The sequence below is a fragment of the Pithys albifrons genome, chromosome 5 (genome assembly GCF_047495875.1).
Source record: "Pithys albifrons albifrons isolate INPA30051 chromosome 5, PitAlb_v1, whole genome shotgun sequence".
Lineage (NCBI taxonomy): Eukaryota > Metazoa > Chordata > Aves > Passeriformes > Thamnophilidae > Pithys > Pithys albifrons.
Genome location: NC_092462.1, coordinates 49,513,560 through 49,536,301, shown reverse-complemented (window position 1 = coordinate 49,536,301; position 22,742 = coordinate 49,513,560). Strand labels below are relative to the sequence as shown.

The 22,742-nt window shown below is 37.3% G+C and overlaps 1 protein-coding gene across 1 annotated transcript in view; it reads right to left on the bottom strand.

Annotated features, from left to right (window-relative positions):
• The window catches only part of GABRA4 (gamma-aminobutyric acid type A receptor subunit alpha4), a 50,088-nt gene that overhangs the window by 13,157 nt on the left and 14,189 nt on the right, over positions 1–22,742 (bottom strand). The window contains exons 6-8 of the mRNA XM_071556547.1: positions 22,219–22,362; positions 20,680–20,832; positions 17,156–17,415 (exon numbers count right to left, since the gene is read on the bottom strand). Of these exons, the coding sequence (XP_071412648.1) occupies positions 17,156–17,415; positions 20,680–20,832; positions 22,219–22,362 (557 nt within the window). The remainder of the gene's footprint in view (positions 1–17,155; positions 17,416–20,679; positions 20,833–22,218; positions 22,363–22,742) is intronic.

The window sequence follows — 22,742 nt, the reverse complement described above, 5'->3', positions numbered from 1 at the left end:
GTGCTGTTCTGCTCAAGGAAACAGAGAAATTGGAGCTGAAAAAAAATCTGAAAAAAATAATCATTTTTTTAAAAATCAACAGTACAAAGCTGTTCCTGGCAATACTGCTGGTCTGAATTTATCTGAAACTGTCACAGTGTGGGGTGACAGCCCTGATAACCTCTTGATGGTTTAAGGGGAACACCTCAGCCCCTGAGGGGTGCTCTCGGGAACTACTGTCAGGGGACAGAGAGTCCAGTGTCTCCCTGAAAGTGCTTAAATCATATTGAGGGGATTACCAAAGAATGGAGTGTTAAGGAAATGATATGGTCCTTCTTTGCCACATCCTGTGACACCCTACAGAGACCCAAGGAGCCACCCCTCAGGCATCTGTCTATCACCCCCAAAATACTGACTATAATCACTCAACCTACCTAAAGAAAAAGAGTATAAAAAAAGATTGGAAATGAACAAAAACTGGAGAGAAAACTTCCACCATCTCTGGGAGGATACCTATGAGGTATCCTGTCTCCCCACCCCCATCAGACATTGCAGGGGTGAGCAACCAATTCTTACTCTGTTTTCCTATGCCTTACTAATTATAATTTGCCATAACTCACTGGGTATATATGTGTTAGTGGGAAGTGGCTATATTCTTCCTGTTGCTTTTGCTATGGGTTACTGAGTGGGTTTAAATGTAGTGTTGAGCTATTGTGTTTCTGATAAGTAATCGTCTGTTAGTTGAGTTTGTCGTGGGGGGTATACTGCTAGAGTTGCTTGTAGAAGTGTTTCATGTCAGTTTCTTTTGGAGGTTTTTTGTCATCGATTAAATACAATCATGCAGCTAAATGTTATAATCAACTAAGCCATCCATATAGACATATAGACATTGTCACATACTTGTATTAATAAAAGCTATTTCAGGAGCTGATACAGAGAAAGTTATTTTTCTTGCTATTAAGTGTGGTCCATGAACTGAGTGTCAAAGATCTTTCCAGGCAGTGTGCTGTCCTCTGTTGTCTCTTTAGATGAGACGCAGACAAGCTGATCTGGGTTATATAAAGCTTTGGTGTTCTGGGACGCTTATAGCTAATAAGTTCTCCCTGGCTAAAATGTGGTCCTCATAGGAAGATCCCAAATCTTCCCAGCCTGTGTTCTGTCCGTTGTTCAACAGGCAGTGCTGGGTTCATAAAGTTTTGATTGTTCCGAGGACACTTATAGCAAATAACTTTATATTAATACAAGTGGGATAAGAAATCTTTGCCTTCTTTTCACGTGACACATAGCCTATTCATGGCTGATGTATTTGCCAGCTCATGGCTGATATACCAAAAAACCCCTCTTAAGTTTTAGTTTTCCTTCCTGCATAGAAGTGTGTCAATCCCTTCTATTTACTCTTCTGCATCTTTAATCCAAAGAAGCAGAAGAGTGGAATAAACACCAGAAGAAACTATTTTCTCTTGAAAGAAACACTAAATTTACTCTTTGATACAGAAGCCTGTGTCACTCTCTAGGAAGTGCAGAAGTACACACAGGTGTGCAATTTGCATACTTTCATATTGGGGTTGTCAATGACCCAGGAATAGTAAAGCAGCTTTCAAGACTGCTAAATTGAAATGGTAAAGTACAATCTGGACAGGAGTGCATTTACTAGAGGCTTGGTAATACCTAACAGAGTGTGCCACCTGAATGCTTGCAAAGCTGAGCAGATGCAAGTCAATGTTCACTGCCTGAAACAACAGATCTATGCTATGGAGAAGCTGGCAGTAGAGTTGAAGAGAAGAGGGAAATTTTATCTTCTACGTGCAGATTCTTGGGCAACCTGGCTTTGCTCAAGTATGATTCACCCATCATAAAGCTCTCAAGGAGTGCCTGGGGAGCAAAAGTCCACAGACTGGGACAGATTGCAAAGTAGATCTGCACTGAAATTAAGACACATCTACCTTCCTTCCTGCTCTCGTTCTACCTTAGAAAAGTAGCTTAGACCTGCTGCTGCTGGAGAATAGAATTACCACATCTTTGCTCAGTTCATGTGCAATGTGAAAGAATGGTCCAAAGAGTAGAACAAAAAAATAATAATTGCAATTAATTGACAGAGGCACCATTTAATGTTCTTCTTCACTTCTACTGTCACCTGTTTTCAATGACCACCTCAGTACACTTCCCTTTTTTGTATCATCAACCACAGACAGAAGTAAGACAGACAGGTAATGGTCATGCTTCTCACATTCCAGGCATCTCCATTTCTTTTCTGGGAACTTGCTTCCATCTGTACATTTGCATAATATTTTATCTTTCCCACACACTTCAACTGTCACCTAAGTGACCAAATCAGACCTGTTTCTACTTGATTCACTACTCATTTCCTATTACAGTCTTTCTTCTAGAATAAAATTCTCTATACTTTTTCAAATGGTCAAAATGTGTATCTGTGTAAAATCCTACTGGGCATTCATTCTCTTGTTAGTGACACAGAAAACTTCCAATACTTCAGAAACCTTAAGCTTGGAGAGAAACAGAGTTTCCTCATAACATACACATAAATGTACTCATAAAGCCGAAAGAGATAAGATTGTAAGATCACAACATAACACTGCATAACAAACACCAAAAATATGGGTACATGTTTTGTTAATTCTTGGGAAACCATCTTTTAAATACTCAGAGCATAGAAATCAGAAATGGCATTTCTAACATGCTCCACAGACGACATGTCATGGAAAACCGGGTGTTCTTCAACAATATCATTGCGGTAGTTTGTATTTGTGTTCTTGAGTTGAACCTTGTCCTTGAAATGTACTGAAACAAGCATATTCCTTGAAGTACTCAGCTCCACGCCCTGTCAAAGCTGAGCAGAATGCACACCTGTTGCCAGTAGCCATACCAGCACACTGCCCACCACCTCCCCTCATATATCCTCTTTTTGCAATTGTTTAGTCAAGACTATACTGTAACAATAGCTCATTCTCCTCATTGAAAGCACTCAGGTATCGCTCCTAGTTGAGTTGTCCAGTTGAAAAATTCCTAGCAAAAATTATTGTTATTAGTTGTATACATATGACTCCTATATATCTCTCTATTCAATATTACAATGATAATTCATTTCTTCCTACACTAGTCAATTTCTACTCTGTATTGATGCTATTTCACAACTCTACATCATCTGACGATTACTGTCAAGGTCACTAATAAAACCTTTGAAGACACCTGATTCCATAGGAAGCCTTAAAGAACCAAATTCTATTGCAAAACAGTAAAATATTCAGTTTGTATCAGCAAAACATTTCACAGACATTTCAGCTACGGTGCATACCCCTAGTAAAAGCATATTGCAATAATGACAATCTGACCAACAAAATTATAAACATATGCAAAGCACTTTCTACCTCTGGAAATTATTTCACTTAGCCTTTTTTTAAACAACAGCAAGAAACACAAACCTATTGCCTATCAGTAGCTTTTAGTTTGGAAGCACTGATTGGGTTTGCATGGCAAGGTTTGGGTAGCAGAGGAGCCACAGGGGTGGCTTCTGCCCAAAGCTTACCCTGTGTCTGACAAAGCCAATGCCAGGCAGCTCCAGGGCAGACCTGCCACTGGAAGAGGCCAAGCCAATCAGTAACAGTGATAACACCTCTAGGATGACAAATTTAAGAAGGGGTCAAAAACCTGCTCAGTTGCAGCTCAAAAGAGGAGTGGAACATGTGAAACAACTCTGCAGACACCAAGGTCAGTGCAGAAGGAGGGAGACAAGGTGCTTCTAGTGCTTCTAGTTCCTCTACACAGCCCATGGTGAAGACCACAGTGAGGCACATTGTCCCCCTGCAGCCCATGGAGGTACATGCTGGAGCAGAGATCCACTTGCAGTCCATGGAAGACCCCATGACAGAACATGGAGCAGCCTGTTGCTGAAGGATTGCATCCCATGGAAGACCCCATGACAGAACATGGAGCAGCCTGTTGCTTAAGGATTGCATCACATGGAAGGGACCCACACTGCAGCAGTTCATGAAGAACTGCAGCCCCTGGCAAGGATTCACATTGGAGAAGTTTATGAAGGGCTGTCTCCTCCAGGAGGGATCTCACACTAGAGCAGGGGAAGATTGTGAGGACTCCTCATCCTTAGGAACGAGTGGCAGAGAAAACATGTGATGAACTGACTGTAACCACCATTTCCCATCCCCCTGAGCCACTATAGGGGAGGACATAGAGAATTCAGGAGTAGAGTTAAGCACAGGAAGAAGGGAGGGGTGCAGGAAAGATGTTTTAAGATTTAGATTTTATTTTCTCATTACCTTATAATGCTTTGACTAGAAATAAGTTAAACTAATTTTTCCCAAGTCAAGTCTGTTTTGCTCATGATGGTAACTGGTGAGTGATTCCCTCTGTCCTTATCTCGATCCATAAGTCTTTTGTTATATTTTCTCTTCCCTGTGCAGCTGAGGTGGCTTTGGTGGGCATCTGGCATCCAGCCAGGGTCAAACCATCACAAGCACAGAAACAAGAAATATAACATGAAAATCAAATAGAAGCCAAATAAAAATGCAAGCTAAGAAAGGAAGGGATTATCAAAGTAAAGGTTCCTTTATGAGGGCAAGTCAGGAAACCAGTCAATTATCCTGAACCAAAAGAGAACTGTTGTGCAAGTCCAGATGGGGCTCCACAGGAAATACTGAATCCACATTTTTTACATTCTCACTCAAGACTGAGAGAGGACCAGATTTTCTGGAGGTATTTCAATAAGATTTTTGGGAGACATTTAAAACAGTGTAGCTCAGAAATGCAAAATGGGTACCTGGAAACTACCATAACATCCAGTATAATACACCATGCAGTGCCAGGCTTAATATATACAATAAATGTAAATAAAGACAACAAATTCTGCTCATGTAAATGACATCTCATCCTTCCTTTGAAATATAGCCTATCAGCCTGACTTGGTCCAACCAACTCCATGCAAACCAGAAATTATGGTTACAACCACCACCAACACAGAAATTTTAAGTACTTTGCTCTGATTTATCCTCCTTCCAGAGAAAGCCTTCTAGCTATTGATCCTGTCAGGAGAATTCAGCCTCTGAGTCTTTACTGGCAGAAACACTATTGATGACCTTCAAAACTCTCAGTTATCTGAGTGCACAATTCCTGTCAGTGCACAAATAAAGTTTGTAAGAGCTCTGATAATAATCTAAGATTATAAATTTATATTTAAAATTGGAAGATACCTTCATTGACTAAAGCTCTGTGGTTTGTTGGGATATGCTAATGCCTATTTGATTTTTAACAGCCAAGACTGGCAATGGTGAAAGCTAAATTCCAGCCTTAATGGAAGTTCAAACATCATCAAAAGTTTGATAATGCCAGAGGTAGACAGATGAGTGTAGTAACAAAGTCAGGAATTGACCAAACTTAGACAAATGTGGACTACATTCTTTTTCAGAAGAGATTGATAATCATGTTTCCTTTCTATCCAAATGAATATTTCATTCTGACATACAACCAAAAAACAAACAAACAAAAAATGCTCAGTACAAGAGATTTATAAAACTCCCATCCTATGCATAAGTTTACTTTATTAAGGAGGTAGAATAGGACAGAAGGTTCAAATTCAGACAAATTCTGTCACGCAGCACGCAAGACACAAAAATCTCTTGAAGTATTTACTGTATTAAAATCATAGAGATCTTGCTTTAATTTAAAGCGTCACATGCTACTTCTCACAGTTTTTATCTTTAAAAGAACTGAAGTAGTGAAAGATACATTGAGTACAAATTCTTCCTGTGTACAAAGTCCTGGCATAAGATGACCTCTTGCGAGGAGTAGAACGAAGTCCATTTTATTTGGCATGAAGACAGGACATCCAAAACAACCTCTTCAGAGGCATGAGTAAAATGTGGTAATTAATGCTGTGTCCTTCCCTTGACTGGTGGATTCACATGCAATTGACCATGAATAATACAATGAATGATGCTGTTAGCATACTTCAGGATAAATCTATGCAATTTATTGTTAAATACTGTGGTAGATTTGTGGAGCAAATTTGATGGTCAGCTTCTAAGACACAATGTATAAAACAAAACAAAACAAAAGTATAACAAATCTATTGCTAGAAACTAATTCGACCATCAACTGCTTTTCCATTTAAGTTCAACTTTGATGGATACTGCTGTTTACTACTGCACTAAAATGATGCACAAATATGAGTCGATCTAAACTCTTTAATGTTTAACATGGTTTGCACACTATAAACAGCTGCTCACATAGTGTGGAAATCCTGAAGCTTTTTATAAGCCTACATGAGCCTCGACTCAAACCAAACAAATAAAGTACTGTATTGTTTTGTATGTAATACCAGTTTTTGACAAGCAAGGCAATTCTGGACTTCAATGAAGTCAAGATTGCAAATTTAGCATGAACTCAAGTAGCATGCAGCAGTTGAGCTGAGGTTCAAGAGAAGAGGATCATCAGCACAGCAATATGCAATACTGAACTGAAAAACTTAGGCATCTTGTTGCAGAACAAAGAGAGCTGGTAACAACCACACTGCGTATTTCCTATGATAAGGCCAAATTAGAATCTGTAAAACAAACAAGAATATTATTTAAAAGTCATATGCCAAGTCCTGGGAAGAATGCAGCAATGATGAACATGATTCCTGGGACATCAGAGAACTTTATCCTTAGGACTGTATTTCAGAACAAAAGAAGATGAGAAGACTGCAAGCTGTGAGAAATGTTGGTACAGCATTGCACAGTCAGCTCTCATGCAAGTCAAGAGTATCTTCCTATAGCTTGTTAGTGCTCTACATAACAGTTTTAAATCAGCCTCTGCAATTTTAAATTTCTTCATAGTTTTTTATGATGGATACATACTATTGAGACATGAGTCTAAAATAAGCAGCTCCTACTGCCTGAGCTAACAGCAGTGAATCAGTAGTACTCCGCATGGCAAATCACCCTCATAGGCCTTCAGATCACTAAGAAGCACAGCCATACCCACTGCTGGAACACAGGTGCACATTAAAACTAGAGCCATGTATATATGTAATTCATATGTATTCTTCTAATCTGTCTCAGCACTCTTTGGAAAATCGCTCAGCAGTTGTGGGATTGGATATATAGGCACTTCTGAAGACCTGCATCAGCCTCACCCTGTGACAGACCTTCACAGCCACAGAGTGAAGGATTCCAGGGCTGCTTTTGCAACATTTGTTTACTTAAAGGAAGAACTCACTGCTGCAGGTCAATACATTTTCTAGATCATCAGCAGTTCTTTGACACAGGATATCACTAAAGTGGAACTTCTCTCTGGAACAGAAGCAGCACAACAGTTAAAGCAGTAGCTTCTATTTTCTCAGGGATAAACACACAGCAGAATTTACAAGTCACACCACCACCATCTGGTACCACTTCTAGTGGGAGAGAGCTAACACTTAGACATCCAGCAAGCAGCTGTCAAAGCTGGAGAGAAATGCCCTAGGTAGGATCACAGCCTAAATTACATGTCTTTGCAGAAGGAGCCACCCAACTGTACTCAGCACTTTCAGCTCTGAGCTCCTTCCTGAGGCTAAAGAGCTAAGTCATCCTGTAAAAAAAAAAAAAAAACACTCAGAAAAAGACTGTCCTTCCCTCCTGTAACCCAGAAACCAGGATGGCAACACAGGTTTACCAACAGGAGACCTCTTCTCAAATCTGTCCTGATTGTCACAGGGATATCAGCCTAGGCTTTTTACACCTCAAGTGTTTTTCCACCAGGCCACTGGGCATTTTAGGACAAGTGATCATCCTTTCTTGTTACAGATGTCACATTCTCCACACTTCAATCTTGCCCTCCCATTGCAGTGCACATACAGAAAAGCTGGCTCCAGAATCAATTCCTCTCCTTCTCCCTGGCCCTGTATAAATTACTAAATATAACAAGAGCAGCTTCAATGGAACTTAACATGCCAAGGACTATCTAGCAGTCTGGTTACTGATACAATTCTTCACAATTGAAAAGGCAGCACTCAAGTCTGCTCAGACTCCCATGTGGGATTTGTGGGAGGCTGTATCTAATAAGCATGCTGACCACTGACATAAGACAGGGTAGATATTTTTTCACCTAAGATGCATGGCAAACACGTAACAAGCAGCAAGACAGTTCTGTACATGCCTACCCAGGGAAATTTACTAATTAAACCTTTTTGGTGCTTAATCACCATTTTGCACACTTCATCTTCCTAAGTAAAAAAATGAAACACAAACACAAACCCAACCAATCAAAACCAAAAACACAACAGAAAAACAACCACACCAAAACTCAAAAACAAACGAACAAAAACACATAGAAAAACAAGCCTTGAAAAGGGCACCACAATCAAAGCTGTTTAGAAATGGTAAAGAACTGAAATTGTTTATTAGAATAATCAAGCACATAACAAAGAGATGTTAATAGAATGAAATTAAAAGTGAATGGTCAATAAATATCTTTATGCTTTGTTGTTCATTTTGCAAGAATATGATTAGAGTCTTAAATGACAGCATTACAAAACCTTCCATGAGACACAGGTAAATTAATATATAGGAAAGTCAGTGATGTACTATATCAGAGCATGGGTTTCCCAAACTGGGAGATCCCAATTAAGTCAAACAAAAATTCTGGCAAAAATTGGAAAGCTTAAAGCTACTTAAAGTCTGGCATTACTTACTGTTTAGCTGCAAAATCAAAATTGTGTGGTAAATTAGTAATATTTTCCTGTTAAACTCTACCACAGTGGTTTTCATCCTTAGCAATCCTTCCTAAGAAAACAGTCTGTTCCTCTAGGAGGACATTGTATAGCCTGCCAAATTCACACTATTTGACATTTATCAGGGAAGCAGCATGTTGTCATCAGTGTAAATAATGCTGCTTGTCCCAAATCCCACTGAGTCACCATATTGCCATGCTGTGAGCAACTGCACAACTTGGAGGAGAAATCTACCCTGTTTTACTACTATGTTGTAGAGCCAGTCAATCAAATTTTTTCTGCAATAATACTAGAGATTTTGTTTTGCCTTACACAGCCCTGGAACATGACCAAGTAAAAGCTCCACCTGCCAGAAAACATAATGAACTCTAGTCCATAGCATGTAAAAAGCAGTGCAAACTATTACAATGGAAAAGATTGAGCGGAGATAATCTGTAAGAGCTAGTCCATTATCCACTCTTCTCACTTCACAATCTGAATCATGTGATGGGAGGGCAGAAGAGCTAAGAAGAGCACTCCATTCTATGTTCTACCATTAGACAGGCCTAAAAATGCACAAGGTAGAAGAAAAGTTAATTCAAGGTTAATAAAGAAACAGATATTAGAAGAACGACTTTTTAAAAAATGGATGCCAAATTTATGCCAAATAAGCCCATCCACCTGTATGCTGCTTTAAAAGCCTTACACATGCATACCTGCATATATGATGCATATATATCTAAGTATGCATGTACATGACTCTTCAACACTTGCCAAGATTCTAAATTCTTAAAGATTTTATTTATATTATGGCATAAACAAAAGAATTGAAAACACAACTATGGTGGGGAATAAATCTATTAGGTTATATTCATGTGCTAATGAACTGTGGAGGTGCTTTGTGTAACATCTATGAAAGAAAAAGAACAGCTGATTAGAGACCAAAGACCTCCATTAAGTTCTGCATCTTTCAATTTTTGTTGACCTTAAAGTTGTAGTTAAAGTTGTTTCAGTAGGTTGCTGAAAATACTTTGAACACTCACTGCCTTGTAGATGTTCCCAAGCCTCTCAATATTTATTTCTTCTGACTCCAATTTTCCCAGTGTAAAAATGACGCCAGCTAGAAATCTCACACACAGCTGTTAAACTCATGCAATTTGATGCCATTGGGCTCACCAGTATTGAAAACTCTTTGTAGAGGAGAAACAAAACTAAAATTTAAATAGAAATACAGGAAATGGTTTAAGCAGAAAACATGAAGCACTTTGCGTTCAAAGACATCATTTCATACTATCTCCATAGGGAAAACTATAAACTCCATGAAAATTTGCATTACAAGGGTGACTGAACAATCTTACCACTGTCACCTTATGGTCTTATTTGTCCTGACTTGGTGTTTCTGAAATTCTACCATGTATTTTTTAGCTACTTAATGTTTTCCTTTACAAAAAAATGTGAAAAAGAAACAAGGAAAGAAAATGCCATTATATCAATCTCAGACCTATTTTAATGCTTGCAACTGGTATTAGCAGGAAAATAACTTTTTATTATTAACAGAAGCATGTATTCTTTAGTCTAATGAAACAAATCCATAAAGAATATATTTGTTTGGTGCATGGTGGTCTTTTATTTTTCCAGCAGATTTACACATAAGGCATTTACACATAATTTTGGAATTAAAACTGGGGTGTAGTATTTTCTAAAATAAAGGAGTTATGCTTTGGTTTCCAAAATAAGAGCTTTATCTTAATACCATTTAAATTACATCTGTCTTCTACTTCCTGTAACTACAATAAACAGTGTCAGGTATTTGACCAACAGATGAATAGCAGCCAAGTATTTCTCTCATATTTCCTTGCCTACTTAGTGGCAGTTCATTCTAATACTTAAAGAAAATTGAAGGATTAACTATTACCTCATTTCCTAGTAAGGGGTGGAGAAGATAGCACTCCAGCAGGATTTTTTTGTTTAGTTATCAATGAGATGCTGCAACTAAACTCTTGCTTTTTTGTGCATATTAAAAAAAAAACAAACAACAAAAGAAACCCCCAACAAACAGACCAACCAACCAAAATCACACACACACATAAAAACATACAAAAAAATTTCCACTATCAATAAGAAAAGTACTCATTGCCCAGATTTGAATTCCAACACTTTTGATCAAACACCCAGTCACTTTTAACTTCATTATAACTGAATTCTGGAATTCACTGGAGTTTACACCACAGTTAAGCTGGGTAAGAATCAAAGCAAAAACTTCAAATTTCATTGCAGACTTCCAGGAATCACTTTGCTCACTTTGCAGTAGAAAAGTGTTTCTACTTCCAGTGTAAATTCATTCCACAACCCAGTCATGTTAAAGGTGAAGTAATATCAGGTTGTTGAGAAGAGACAATTCTTTTTAATATAGCACTTTAATTTGGCTATTTAAAAAGACATACTATACGAAATATTAAGAAAACAAACAATTTCAAATTTTACACCCCACATTTATGCCCAAATCATATAGTTTGAGCACGCATCTAGCTTTATACATTACAAATAGTGCCAGTTGCTGCGTAGGGCTATCTAAGTTTAGTGAACTAAGTTAAAAAACACAAACAAATATACCTAACAACGAAAACCTAAATAAAACCAACAACCAACACAAACACAAATAAAATCAAGGAACCAAAAAAACCCACACAAAACATCGTACCTGAGCATCACGGCTAAGGAAATATCTTACAAACCATTTTGAATCTATTCTATCTTGACGTATCCAAACATTCAAATTTTCCACTAAGTCATTGCAGCCTTACCCCAGGTGATTATTCGCTCCTATCTTTCAAACACCATTTAGTACAAAATGTGCCAGTATTTTATGACCTGCATCTACTCTCATCCTTCCTAAACCTGATGCTAGCATATCCAGACTGCAAATCATCAAGAGCAACAGTGCTGACTAATGAGACTAGATAGAGCAGCAGAAAATTGTTGATATGTCAAAGAAATTATTCATATGGCAGAGCAGCCTCTTCTTGTATGGTCCTGCCCTTATATTTAGATAAACTCTACACATGTCTTGAGCCTGACACCCTTCATTATAATCTGAGTTTTAAATGTCACTGCTCTAAAAGCCCCAAACCATAACATCCTAGGCAATGGAGAAGCAGTGAAGCAGAAAAAAAACCCGGTTATTATATTTAAAAACTGAAATGATGTTCCAACTGCAGGATTATTTAAGTCAGACAGAGGAGGAAGGCTATGCATCCACATTAGCAGTCCAATAACCAGAGCTCTGGTACAAGTACTGCCATCAAGATCTTGCTGCTCTTCGGATAATTCCCTTCACATATGAGGGAAGTGTATCTATCTCCATTTCTCTCTTTGCAGGGACTGAGTAAGTTGTTATTCTGCTACTCCACAGAAAGAGCAAAGAAAGCAAGTGGTACTACTCTAGATCTGGTACCTCTTCATTACAGAATATGTCTACATATTCAAATAGAAGTTTTGGTTCAGAGGCTAAAATTTCCACTTTCACCTACGGTCTAGACCTTCAACCTTCATCATTAATCAGCTTCAGGGATTAAGAACAAAAACCTGGAACACACACACCAAACAAAGAAGTACTCTACCAATAGCCTCAAGATTGTATCCAGCCCATCAGAACAAATTATCTGGCCCACTCTTTGTTCTGTAAATCAGGAGCTGAGGCGTAGATCTGGGCATCAGTCAGATTAATGGCTCTAGATGTCTGTTCCCCAAAAGCTGCCAAAGGATCTCCACTTTCCTCCACCTCTATCATGTAACTTGAGCTGTCCATACACAACTAAAAGACAAGTACTTTTCATATGACAGAAAACACATCCTAATCACATCAAAGTACATATGCAGCTCATCCATATGATGCTTCTTGTAAACTTGTGAGGTCACACAGCACCCAAACATAGATGCTTCTACTAAGGAGAAGAGTGTGCAGTTACATAGCAGCAAAGAGCCTGACCCTTGAGTTCCTCCATTAGATGTTACGGGGTTCACTCAAGACAAGGTGACATTTAACCATCTTCAGAAAGAGGAAGAAAGTTTGAGAGTTACATCTACTTGTGACCGAGTTTGAAGAACTTATTCCATTTAAAAGGGGTTTTTTTGAGTTTGACCTGATTTTTCCAAAGTTTCACACTCTTTTAACAAACAGTTGAGGTTGAAGTTCATATTACCAATGTTCAGGAGTTTGATTTTTAGAAGACTATTTTTCAGTAGCATTCTCCATCTCCAAAACTGGGTAGGTCTTTAAAAATAAAATTCATAGGAATACAGTGAAAAGGAAATAGTGCAGAAGCACAAAAATAGACTCAGGATTCCAATAACAAACCATAAATCATTCATTTTCATCACACATAGACTTGCTGCAACATTCCTGGTTCTATTAAAGAGAGGAGTTCATAACATTTGGGGACAGGTTCATGCCTTCTAGCTTGAAAGCATTTTAACTTACTCCCAAAGCAAGGAAATCACAGGAGACCACAGCGTAAGTTATTTCTCTTAGCTTAGAGAGATTGCAGTGCTACCTTGTTGTACCTGAGAGAAAGGATGAGTGAGGCTGTCCAAGTCCCTTGTGAATTTAAGGCAGATCTTGAAAAGCCTTGGGTCCTACTCCTGGGAGGTCTACTGTAGACCTGCACTCCTCCTTATAGGAACACATTAAGTTTGTGTAAGAAAGTTAAAGACAAGAAAAAAGAGTTGAAATGGGGTATGGAGGGGGAGGAGTGTAAAAAAAATGCTGAAGAATATCATGGCTAAAACCAAATTAAGTGATAAAGGAACTTGCACTGCATCTGCAGGCCCTATAGGCTTGCTCCTGCTGACCCCAGTCTAGCAAATTATCTTGATGTCAGGTTTTTTTGTTGGAATTAATACAGTTCAGACTACTATGCTAGCCTCTGAAATGCATTTAATGCTTACTATAATCAGTATATTCATCAGTCACACCCATCATGTGGCTCCAAAAAAGTAAATATAATTACACAAGAAAATAACTTTGACAAGAACATAGCCCACATTTGCTACACTAAAGATGTATTGGCTGTTGTGAAGAAATACATAATATGAACGAACATATCCAGCTAGAAAAGTAGTTTTGACTGAAAAGAAAAAAATAACCCACCACAAAAATTCTAATTAGCATGAATAATATAGGAACTGATTCAATACAGAAAACTTACTTTAATTCTATGGTCAGAAATTGGTAAAAGGCTTATCTGTCCAAAAAGGACTTCTAATTATGTGCAATTTATCTTTATTTTACCAAATTTTACTATCAATATGCCTGATTTCTAATATCATCAGAAAGTAAAATCTCCATGTTCTATAGCTAATCCAGTTTCATAGCCTTGGTGTCTTCTATAACCCCTCTAGGACAGTCTCACCGTGTTATTTGAGGGGAAAAAAAGTACATTAAAAAATAAAATGTCAAATGCATTACAACCATTCAGAGAATAATGCAGAAACAATGGTCCATAAAATGAAACCTTGTTTGTTTTCCTTAACAGCCTCCACTGCTAGGTAATTTTCCTGGTTTTAGGGAACCTATGTAGATGGGACCTCAACTGCAAAAAGCCAGCAAACACCTGTATGCTATTTCAAGGCAGGCAAAAGTAAAAGGCTAACAGGCATAAGAGAAGGATCTCGCCCTCCATTTCGCAGAAGATCCAAAGCAGGCTGCAAATGGTGAGATACGCGCCAGAAACAACTCTAAGGTTTAGGTATTCAGGCAGGCACCTTTTTTCCCAAGTAACATACACTTTCCCCCTGGACTAAGTGAAAATTTTTAATTTTGGGAGACTGGCAAATTTCCTAGTATAGGTAGTCTGTTTGAAAAAAGTCCCAAGTTTAAAATACAACTTTTCCTTGACCTCTGACAATTGTATTGCTATCAATAGAATTTCTAGCACAATAGTGGCAACGTAGTACAGACCTGTTTTAAACACGAACTGGATTAAGAAACCAAAGCTATCATTTAGCTAAAGAGAAAAGATGAATAGCCTTTATGTCAAGAAACCATGTTTACAGATTACATACTATAGTCAGGCAATTGTCTTGCATTCTTTGTGCACCACAGCTCACAAGAAAGCTGAGATTCCATTATCCCTAGCAAATCAGCACTGAATAGACAGTATAGATGCCGAAAAATCAGATTCATAATAAGGAATAAAGAAATAAAAATACAATAATAATACAACAATGATAAGGAATAAAGGTTATTCTAGATTAGTAAGCAAAATACAGCAAGAACTGTATTACATGACAGGTTGAACAACAAAGTGTAACAGCCATGTTAACTTCTAGAGAATTAGAACAGCAATACTAGCTTCTGTTCTACACAGAAGAAGACCAGGAGTCATCCTCTAGTCATAGGACTGCATGATAATTAAGGCTTTATAACAGTACCTGTGGGCTCACCATGTCCTAGAAGAGCAAAGACTCAAGTCTTCGTATAGGCATAATTGGGGAAAAAGCCATAAAAAAGTAACAATTCAAAATACAATCAACATTATCACTCACATATTTATAACATTAATGTGTAACCCTTTGAAAAAGTAGATTACTCCCTTGAGTGCTTTCAAAATCCCCAAACCTGTGAGCACACTACCACATTTATCACAGTGATACTTATTAAGCAGTGGGACAGAATTATTCCTATCTCATTGTATCTAGCTTTCATGTGTGTGTTCTGTTGCTGTTGTTAAAATAATAAAAGAAACCAAACAAAACCACCAGGAGCAGGTAGCGAGGGAAGGCCGGAGGGGAAGGAAAGGAAAGAGAAGTTTCTCCAAAATGTGAATAAATAGCTAAGCATGATACACACTGAGAACAATTCTGTCTATGAATCAAAACAGTTGTTGTTAAGCCCCCAAGAGAAAACCTGTTTCATTAAGCTACCTAAGAAAATTACTATTTTTCCCTTTGTTTTAAATCAAATCATATAAATAAACCCAGGATTAAACTGTTCTTATGTAATTTATTTTCCTCTGAACATAAATAAAACCTATCACCAAAAGCAGTGTCTATTAACATTCCTCAGGAGCACCCATGATACTATAGTAAACTTGATGCTACGCACTCAAGAAGCTTAGCATAAGCTAATTGCACCAATACATCTACGTACAAGGTGAACTACATGCTGCTATAAACATATTTCTTCTTGTTCCTGTTTCTTACTAGCAGCCAATGGAGTGACAAATAACTAACTCTTCAGGAGCACATCTCCTTTTAAGCAGAAATGGGAGTGAACAGAACAGAACCAGGAGACTGAACACAGGAACTACAGGAGGAGAGCAAAGAAGTAAAACAAAACCGGAAGTGGGTGTATAGCAGTAGAGCAGAGATAGAAAATGGAAAGGGTGGGAAGGCAGAAGTTAAAAGATGAACAGGGAAGGAGATAAATGAGATATGAAAAAAGAGAGAAGATAAAATTAACAAGACTTAGGCCAAAACAGCACTTCTTAAATCACAGCTCAGACAATGAAAATTAAAGTCAACCTGACAGGAAGAGTAAATTACAATTGTCAACATCTTCACTTCTTGAATGGCATTACCAAGAGTCAGTCATGTCTGGGAATTACTGGCCTACCACACAACTGGTACAAGTGCCATAGTGACTTTGTTAGCTCTGTGTCTCATGAGTGGATGTACCATAGAGTTAAGCATATGAGAACAGGGAAAGGGAGGAAAGAGTAACCACCAGTGATCTCAACTGGAAATGAGATTGAGCCTTTTTTAACTGATCCACACACTAAGACAGATACCACACAAGTCACACAGTCCAAAGCACTGTGAAAGGAGGAAAACATTTTGTTATACAGAGCCCCAAAATCTTTTCAGGGACTGAGGTGAACTCCTGTGCAAAGTTATACAAATTACATAAAAATTATACCTATGGTAGACAAAAAGGTTCCATCTAGCATCGTTTGAAAACTGCTGAAATTGTAACTGATAAAGAAAGAAAATTCTAGATAGGCAGCACATGCAATGCAAGGAGAACTGTGATGTCTAAGGAAATGCTTTAAGGTACAATTGCAATGCTTCAGCTTATCTTAATTAACTAAAGACATTAGCCACATAAGATAACATGCTGTCCTTATAATCTGTAATATCTTGGTCTGTATGATCCATCTATTCAGAATCAATGTGCAAACTGAAACAAAGTTTCCTCAAGACACTCATCGTAACTGGACTTCACCAAAAAACAAATATAGAAGAGACTGTAGGGACATACCCTCCTCCTCTTCCCTGAGTTTATTCAATAAAGCAAGTTAGAATTCAATGTTTTACAGGTTTTGTAACTGAACATAATGTAGCATTAGCTTTTCATTAATCTGACTTACATGGCGTCGTTAGCTCAGAGGGAACCCAGGAGGAAGTTAAAGGCCTGTTTTTACCGAGAAACACTATTAAAAAGACGGAAAATATTTGTGTAAGCCAAAAACATACCGTGAGTGTCTCTTCTGTACTTCTTCTTCTTTGTACTGGAGCAACTGGAAATTCAAGCAGGGACTTTACTGTCTTCCTTTTGGCTTTTTCCATTTGAATGTTAGTAAAATAATTGACAGCAGCAAACTCAATAAGAGCAGAGAACACAAAGGCAAAGCAAACTGCTATGAACCAGTCCATGGCAGTAGCATACGATACTTTCGGCAGTGAATGTCTTGCACTGATGCTCAGTGTAGTCATTGTCAACACTGTGGTTATTCCTTAAAAAAATAAAGTAAAAACACTGCTGAATCAAAGTAAAAGAAAGCAAGAACTGGCAAGCAGCTTCAAACGAAGAATTTTACATCACTTGTTAGTCTTTTTCTGTTGCTTGTGAATAGTGTATTAGATCTAAGTCATGGCAACCACCATATATCCATGAGCAGCTATGCACACAAAACAGTTAACCAGTTTTTAAAGAAGGCACAAAAAGTCATGACTTCAGCAGACCATCTACAGTTCACATGAAGAAAACATGGAAGCTTTCATTTTGTACTTTTTTTCATGTCAAGTTCAGTAGAATTTTTACAAGTTATTTTCTAAACATTTGAACATAAATTTAGGTTGTTAAATTGAGGAGTGCTCCTCACACTGCAAGAAAAATGTGATTTTTCCTCTAAAGGGTTCTGAATACCACCTACTATTCTGCATCTGTTCCTCTGATCCCACTTGTAATGCAGGTGTCATTAAGTCATGACAAATTATTTGGTGCTAACAATAATATATTAATAACTCTCTTAGTTAAGAAACCATCACCGATTTTTTAAGCCTTCTGCTACTGGTCCACCAATAAAATTTATTTAGAATTTTATCTTCTGAAAGAACAACTTTTTAATTAAAACATACAAGGATGAACACTGAACTCAAAATACGACCACTTCATGGTGGTACTTCAAATTTAAATATATGCTGCATAAAACCAAGTATGGGGTCTTTTTTTCATCCCAAACTTCCTGTATCATACAAGTGTAAAATACCGAGTATGTGTTGAACACTGCATGAGTCCTGGCATGATAAGCTCAAGGAAGACTGACTACAAATGGAGATATCATTACTCTTATGAAAAGAACACTTTACCCATTCTAATTCAAGACATAATTCTTAGAAGAATTCAAGCTATTGAAGAACATATTTTTAATAGATTCCTCACAACTCCTATTTGCTAAAGAGTGGTATTCCATTGAGCTAAACTGACACAAAAAAAGCTTCACCTAGACAGTGCTATAGAGAGAACTGCTCACAATGAAACCAGTCCTTCCTACTAAGAGCAAAAAAGTAGAAACCAGTAATACCCAGCTCATGAAAGTACAAAGGATGCATCAGAGCAAACGCAGGAAGATAAACTACACAGATGCAAACTCACAAAACCTTCTTCAGTGGGAAGGTGTTGAAAAAACATAACACTGAAAATTGTAATTCTGAGGGGAAAAAAAATTATAGAAAATTTGGGGTTTTTTCCACCCCTGCTTAGCTCCATCCTTCCTGAAGACCTGAGAGGACCTTTGTCCACTTTGAGCAAAAAGTTTGTCTCAATTGTTTCTAAAGACATTTAATAGATGTAAAGATAGAGTGAAGTGAATTGAGTCACCAAACACTCACCAAAAACAAGAGAGGAGGCCGTGATAGTATTGTATCTTTATCAGATTTTTCCCTATTAAGTCATTCTTCAGGAGACTTGCAGTTGACACTGCAACTGTCACATGATATGTACCATAGAGATTTACAGTGTAGGCAATTAAGTCTTGGTAAAAATATTATATTTACACATATACTGTAATTATCCAAAGCTAAATACTTACAAGCTCATGATTAGAAATGCACATATGCAGCAATTTTTAACATTAATTTTTATATTTAAATATGATTAATATATTTTGATATGGGTAAAACCTGTTCTAAAATTACTGCTATCTTTGCATCTACCACAATCACCAGATTTCGGGTGTCTGAAGCTCTGACTGCAAAAATCATGAACTGATGTACCTTAGTTCCTAGAGTATCCTTCATCTGTAACCTTTGACAAGTTCCTCCTATTCATGCAGTGTCCAGTGGAATGACCTTTTGGTTAGGGTCTTCTGACAGTTCCTCTAGAAAGCTGGTACCATAGCAGGTATTCTGGTTTCATTCCTATCTCTTTTTTATTTTGGATAAAAAGCGTTAGAAAACAGGGTCCCTGTTGGAATTTGTCTCCAAACTAGACAGATACTTGCTGCCATACTTTAAGTAACTTGCTTCCAAAGGCATTTTAGTGATTTATCTGTCACCTGGTGGATGTCTAAACTTTACTAATATTTTTAAGCTTCACATATGGATATAATTACACATATTACATATATGGCTCTATACTCTGTACACTTTCAATTTTGTTGTTTGGCCTGTAAAAACAGATTCTATATTTCCAGCTCACGGCAATACTCCATTCAAAAATGTATCGTTATTCAACATCACTGCAAATGCATATGAAGTGATATTCTAGTTTGCCTACTGTGAGGCTTGAGTTGAAAGCTAGTGGGATTCTTATTAGGTTTACAGGTTTTTTCTCCTATAACTAATCATTAACCTTATCTCATCTGTGATACAGTGTTCTGACTCCACTCATATGTCTGAATGGGCCATCACATAGAAACATTACTTCTTATCACTCTTCCCAGCATCTACCCATCCATAGAAAGGCTTTTTGTAGAACATTCTCTTCCTGCTTTAGACTACAGTACTTTGTGAAGTCAAGACATTCCTCTATAAAGGCTGATTTTAAAATGCTTTTATCCTATTTCTTTGCTAGGAATCATATTTCCATTTAATTTCTTATGCTTTGTCTTCCACAGAAGCTTTTCTGTTTTTTATTCTCAGAGTTCAGTGTAACAACTCATTCAAGCTGTATTTTGATGAGGCCAAGTTTACTATCTTGTGATCATTTTGCTTTTGTAATTCATTTTCATAATGGCAGTGGCAGAAAGGAAAAACAGCACTAAACATTAAATTACAGTACCAGGATCTAAGCCTTACTCATAGCAAGCTTTCATTGATGACACAGACACCTCATAACATCAGTACATCTTGCACACTCCAAATCAATTTATTTTACAAGTATTCTATAAAGTGTGAGTTCACGCACTTACACTATTGCCCACTAGAGGATAAACCTGCTCTGGATGTACACTAAGGGCTTGACTGTATTACACAGGGTCAGGTTGTCCAACTTGGCTCCCTCAAGAACGTAAAAGCCCTAGAGCTGCACAGCCATTTGCCCCGGACCACCATGCCACCCTCCTGGTTCTATATTCCGAGTTTCTCTTCAGGTTCCAAAGACTCACATGACAACGTTCTTCATACACCAATAACAAAATTCCTCTGAATTTACCTTATTGCCTTGTTTCTGCACTAGTATGGAGAGAGTATACCCCAAGACACTAAAAAGGCCTATTCTAGTGAAAATCATTAGAAGAGCAAATATGAGAAAAAGTAAAAAAAAAAAAAGTATTTACCAAACACAGTTCTAGCTGGAACGGATTCCTTATTTATCCAAAATGAAACTTGAGAGAGGATCACCGTCATAATGCATGGGATATAGGTCTGAATCATAAAATAACCCATTTTCCGTCTGAGGTGGAAGTAAACTGTCATAACAATATATTCACCTAAAAAAAAAGAAAGTATTTCTGACCATGTATAAAATTTGTGTTGCAGAATAACTGTTTCAGACTCTCAACTAGAATTGTGTAAGATGATGCAAATAAAATCATTTAACATGTACAGAAAGATACATTCTTTAGAAAGAGTTAAAGAAACTTTTTAAGAAAAAATCCTAGAAATAGTAGGTTCTTACAATGTCATCCAGAAGCTGATATCAAAAATACTATAAATGTACACCTAATACTGGTCTAAATGTTACAGTATAAACATGATTTTAAAAATCCTTTTGGCAGCTGTTGAAGAAGAGTGTCCCAAGGCACAAGTTATCTACCTACCACAGTATCCACAACACTGTAGTACCTACCTGTCGAATAAAATAACAAGAACAATGATACACATCAAATGTTATGCAAGCATCTCAGCTTTTTACTAGGCTTATATGTCAGCATCACTATGATAATGAAACAAATACAAAAATCATTGAGAAGAATTAAATACATTCTACATTTATCTAAAATGTTATCATTGCAAACATGCAAAAAAGTAGTTTTACCATAAACTGAATAAACTGTCTAAATAAAGCACTACAGAATTAGTCTTTTGGGAACAGTAAGGAAATTTGGTTGTTAATTCATAATAATGAATATGCTGAGAAGTAAATTTCTAGTGTATAGCAAAATGCCATCTTTTTCTTTGAGTAAAATATCCATGGAGCAATACATCAAATATATTTGCTTTATCTGTTTCATTTTGACCATCACACAACACCCAAATCAGCTGATGCTTAGAAAATGATTCCAAATTTTAAAAATATTTTGGGAATATGCTTGTTTACCACCGCACTGCTCATCAGTGATACTTCACTCATTTCGGATGCCTGTAGTTACCATCTGCCTTATTTCTTACAGCAAAAATCAGCAGAAGTATCTATTGTGACTGTTGCATTTGTGCTTATCCTTATCCAACGAGAGGGGGCTTTATGGCTTTAATAACCCATTCTGTATGCTGTACTTCTATCCTGAGCTGTTTGCACTGCCAAACAAAGGAAGTCTTTTGCACATAATGTGGATACAGTGCTGAGAAATTACTTCCTCACCCAGGCATCCTCTTGACTCTTCAAACTGCATTTTAAGCAGTGATTAAATGCTCATTTTGTCCCTTGGAGTAATGATCTCATTCTAGCTTTCTGAAAGACTGTCACAATCTACTGTAATGAATCTGCAAATGTAAACCTCAAGGACAGAAACCTAATTCAGATTTACAAACTCAGCCCTTAATACATACCCTATGACATTCAGTAGAGTAACTTAGAGAAAGAAATGGAAAAAAGCTTTGGGCAAGATTACAGGTTAGTTATACTGCAGGTTGATTTTTACTGACGAGATTCCTACCTGTAATAGATTTAATAGTTTCAGAGGATACCGTATGCCCAAGGAGGTCATACTGAACTAAACTGGAAGACTCCTCAGGAACTTCCACTGACTTCTCAGGTCCTTTTGTCCAGGTATAAATCATTTCACTCTTTGGATAAGCATCTACAACACAGCATCAGTTTGCATAAACAGGAAACTTTTTCTCATACCTTACTAAGAGCCCAATCCAAATCTACAGAAACCAAACAGTAAAACTCGCACAAACAACTTCAGAAGATACCCTTCATGCTAAATTATTCCCAAAAGCCACCCTCAGAGGAAAATAAATAACAGCTAAGGTTAACAGCTAAGATTATATGTCAAATGTTACACATAAATTCCCTTCACAAATGAATGTGAAGATCAAATGCAAGTTCTTTCTGGATCAGTCCTTTCTGGGCATGCAAAGCTTATCTTTATTTTAGCAATTTCTATGCAAAAATTTCTTGATAAAATACACTAATCTATAAAAAAAGACAATGTACAAGAAGGATACATTTTGA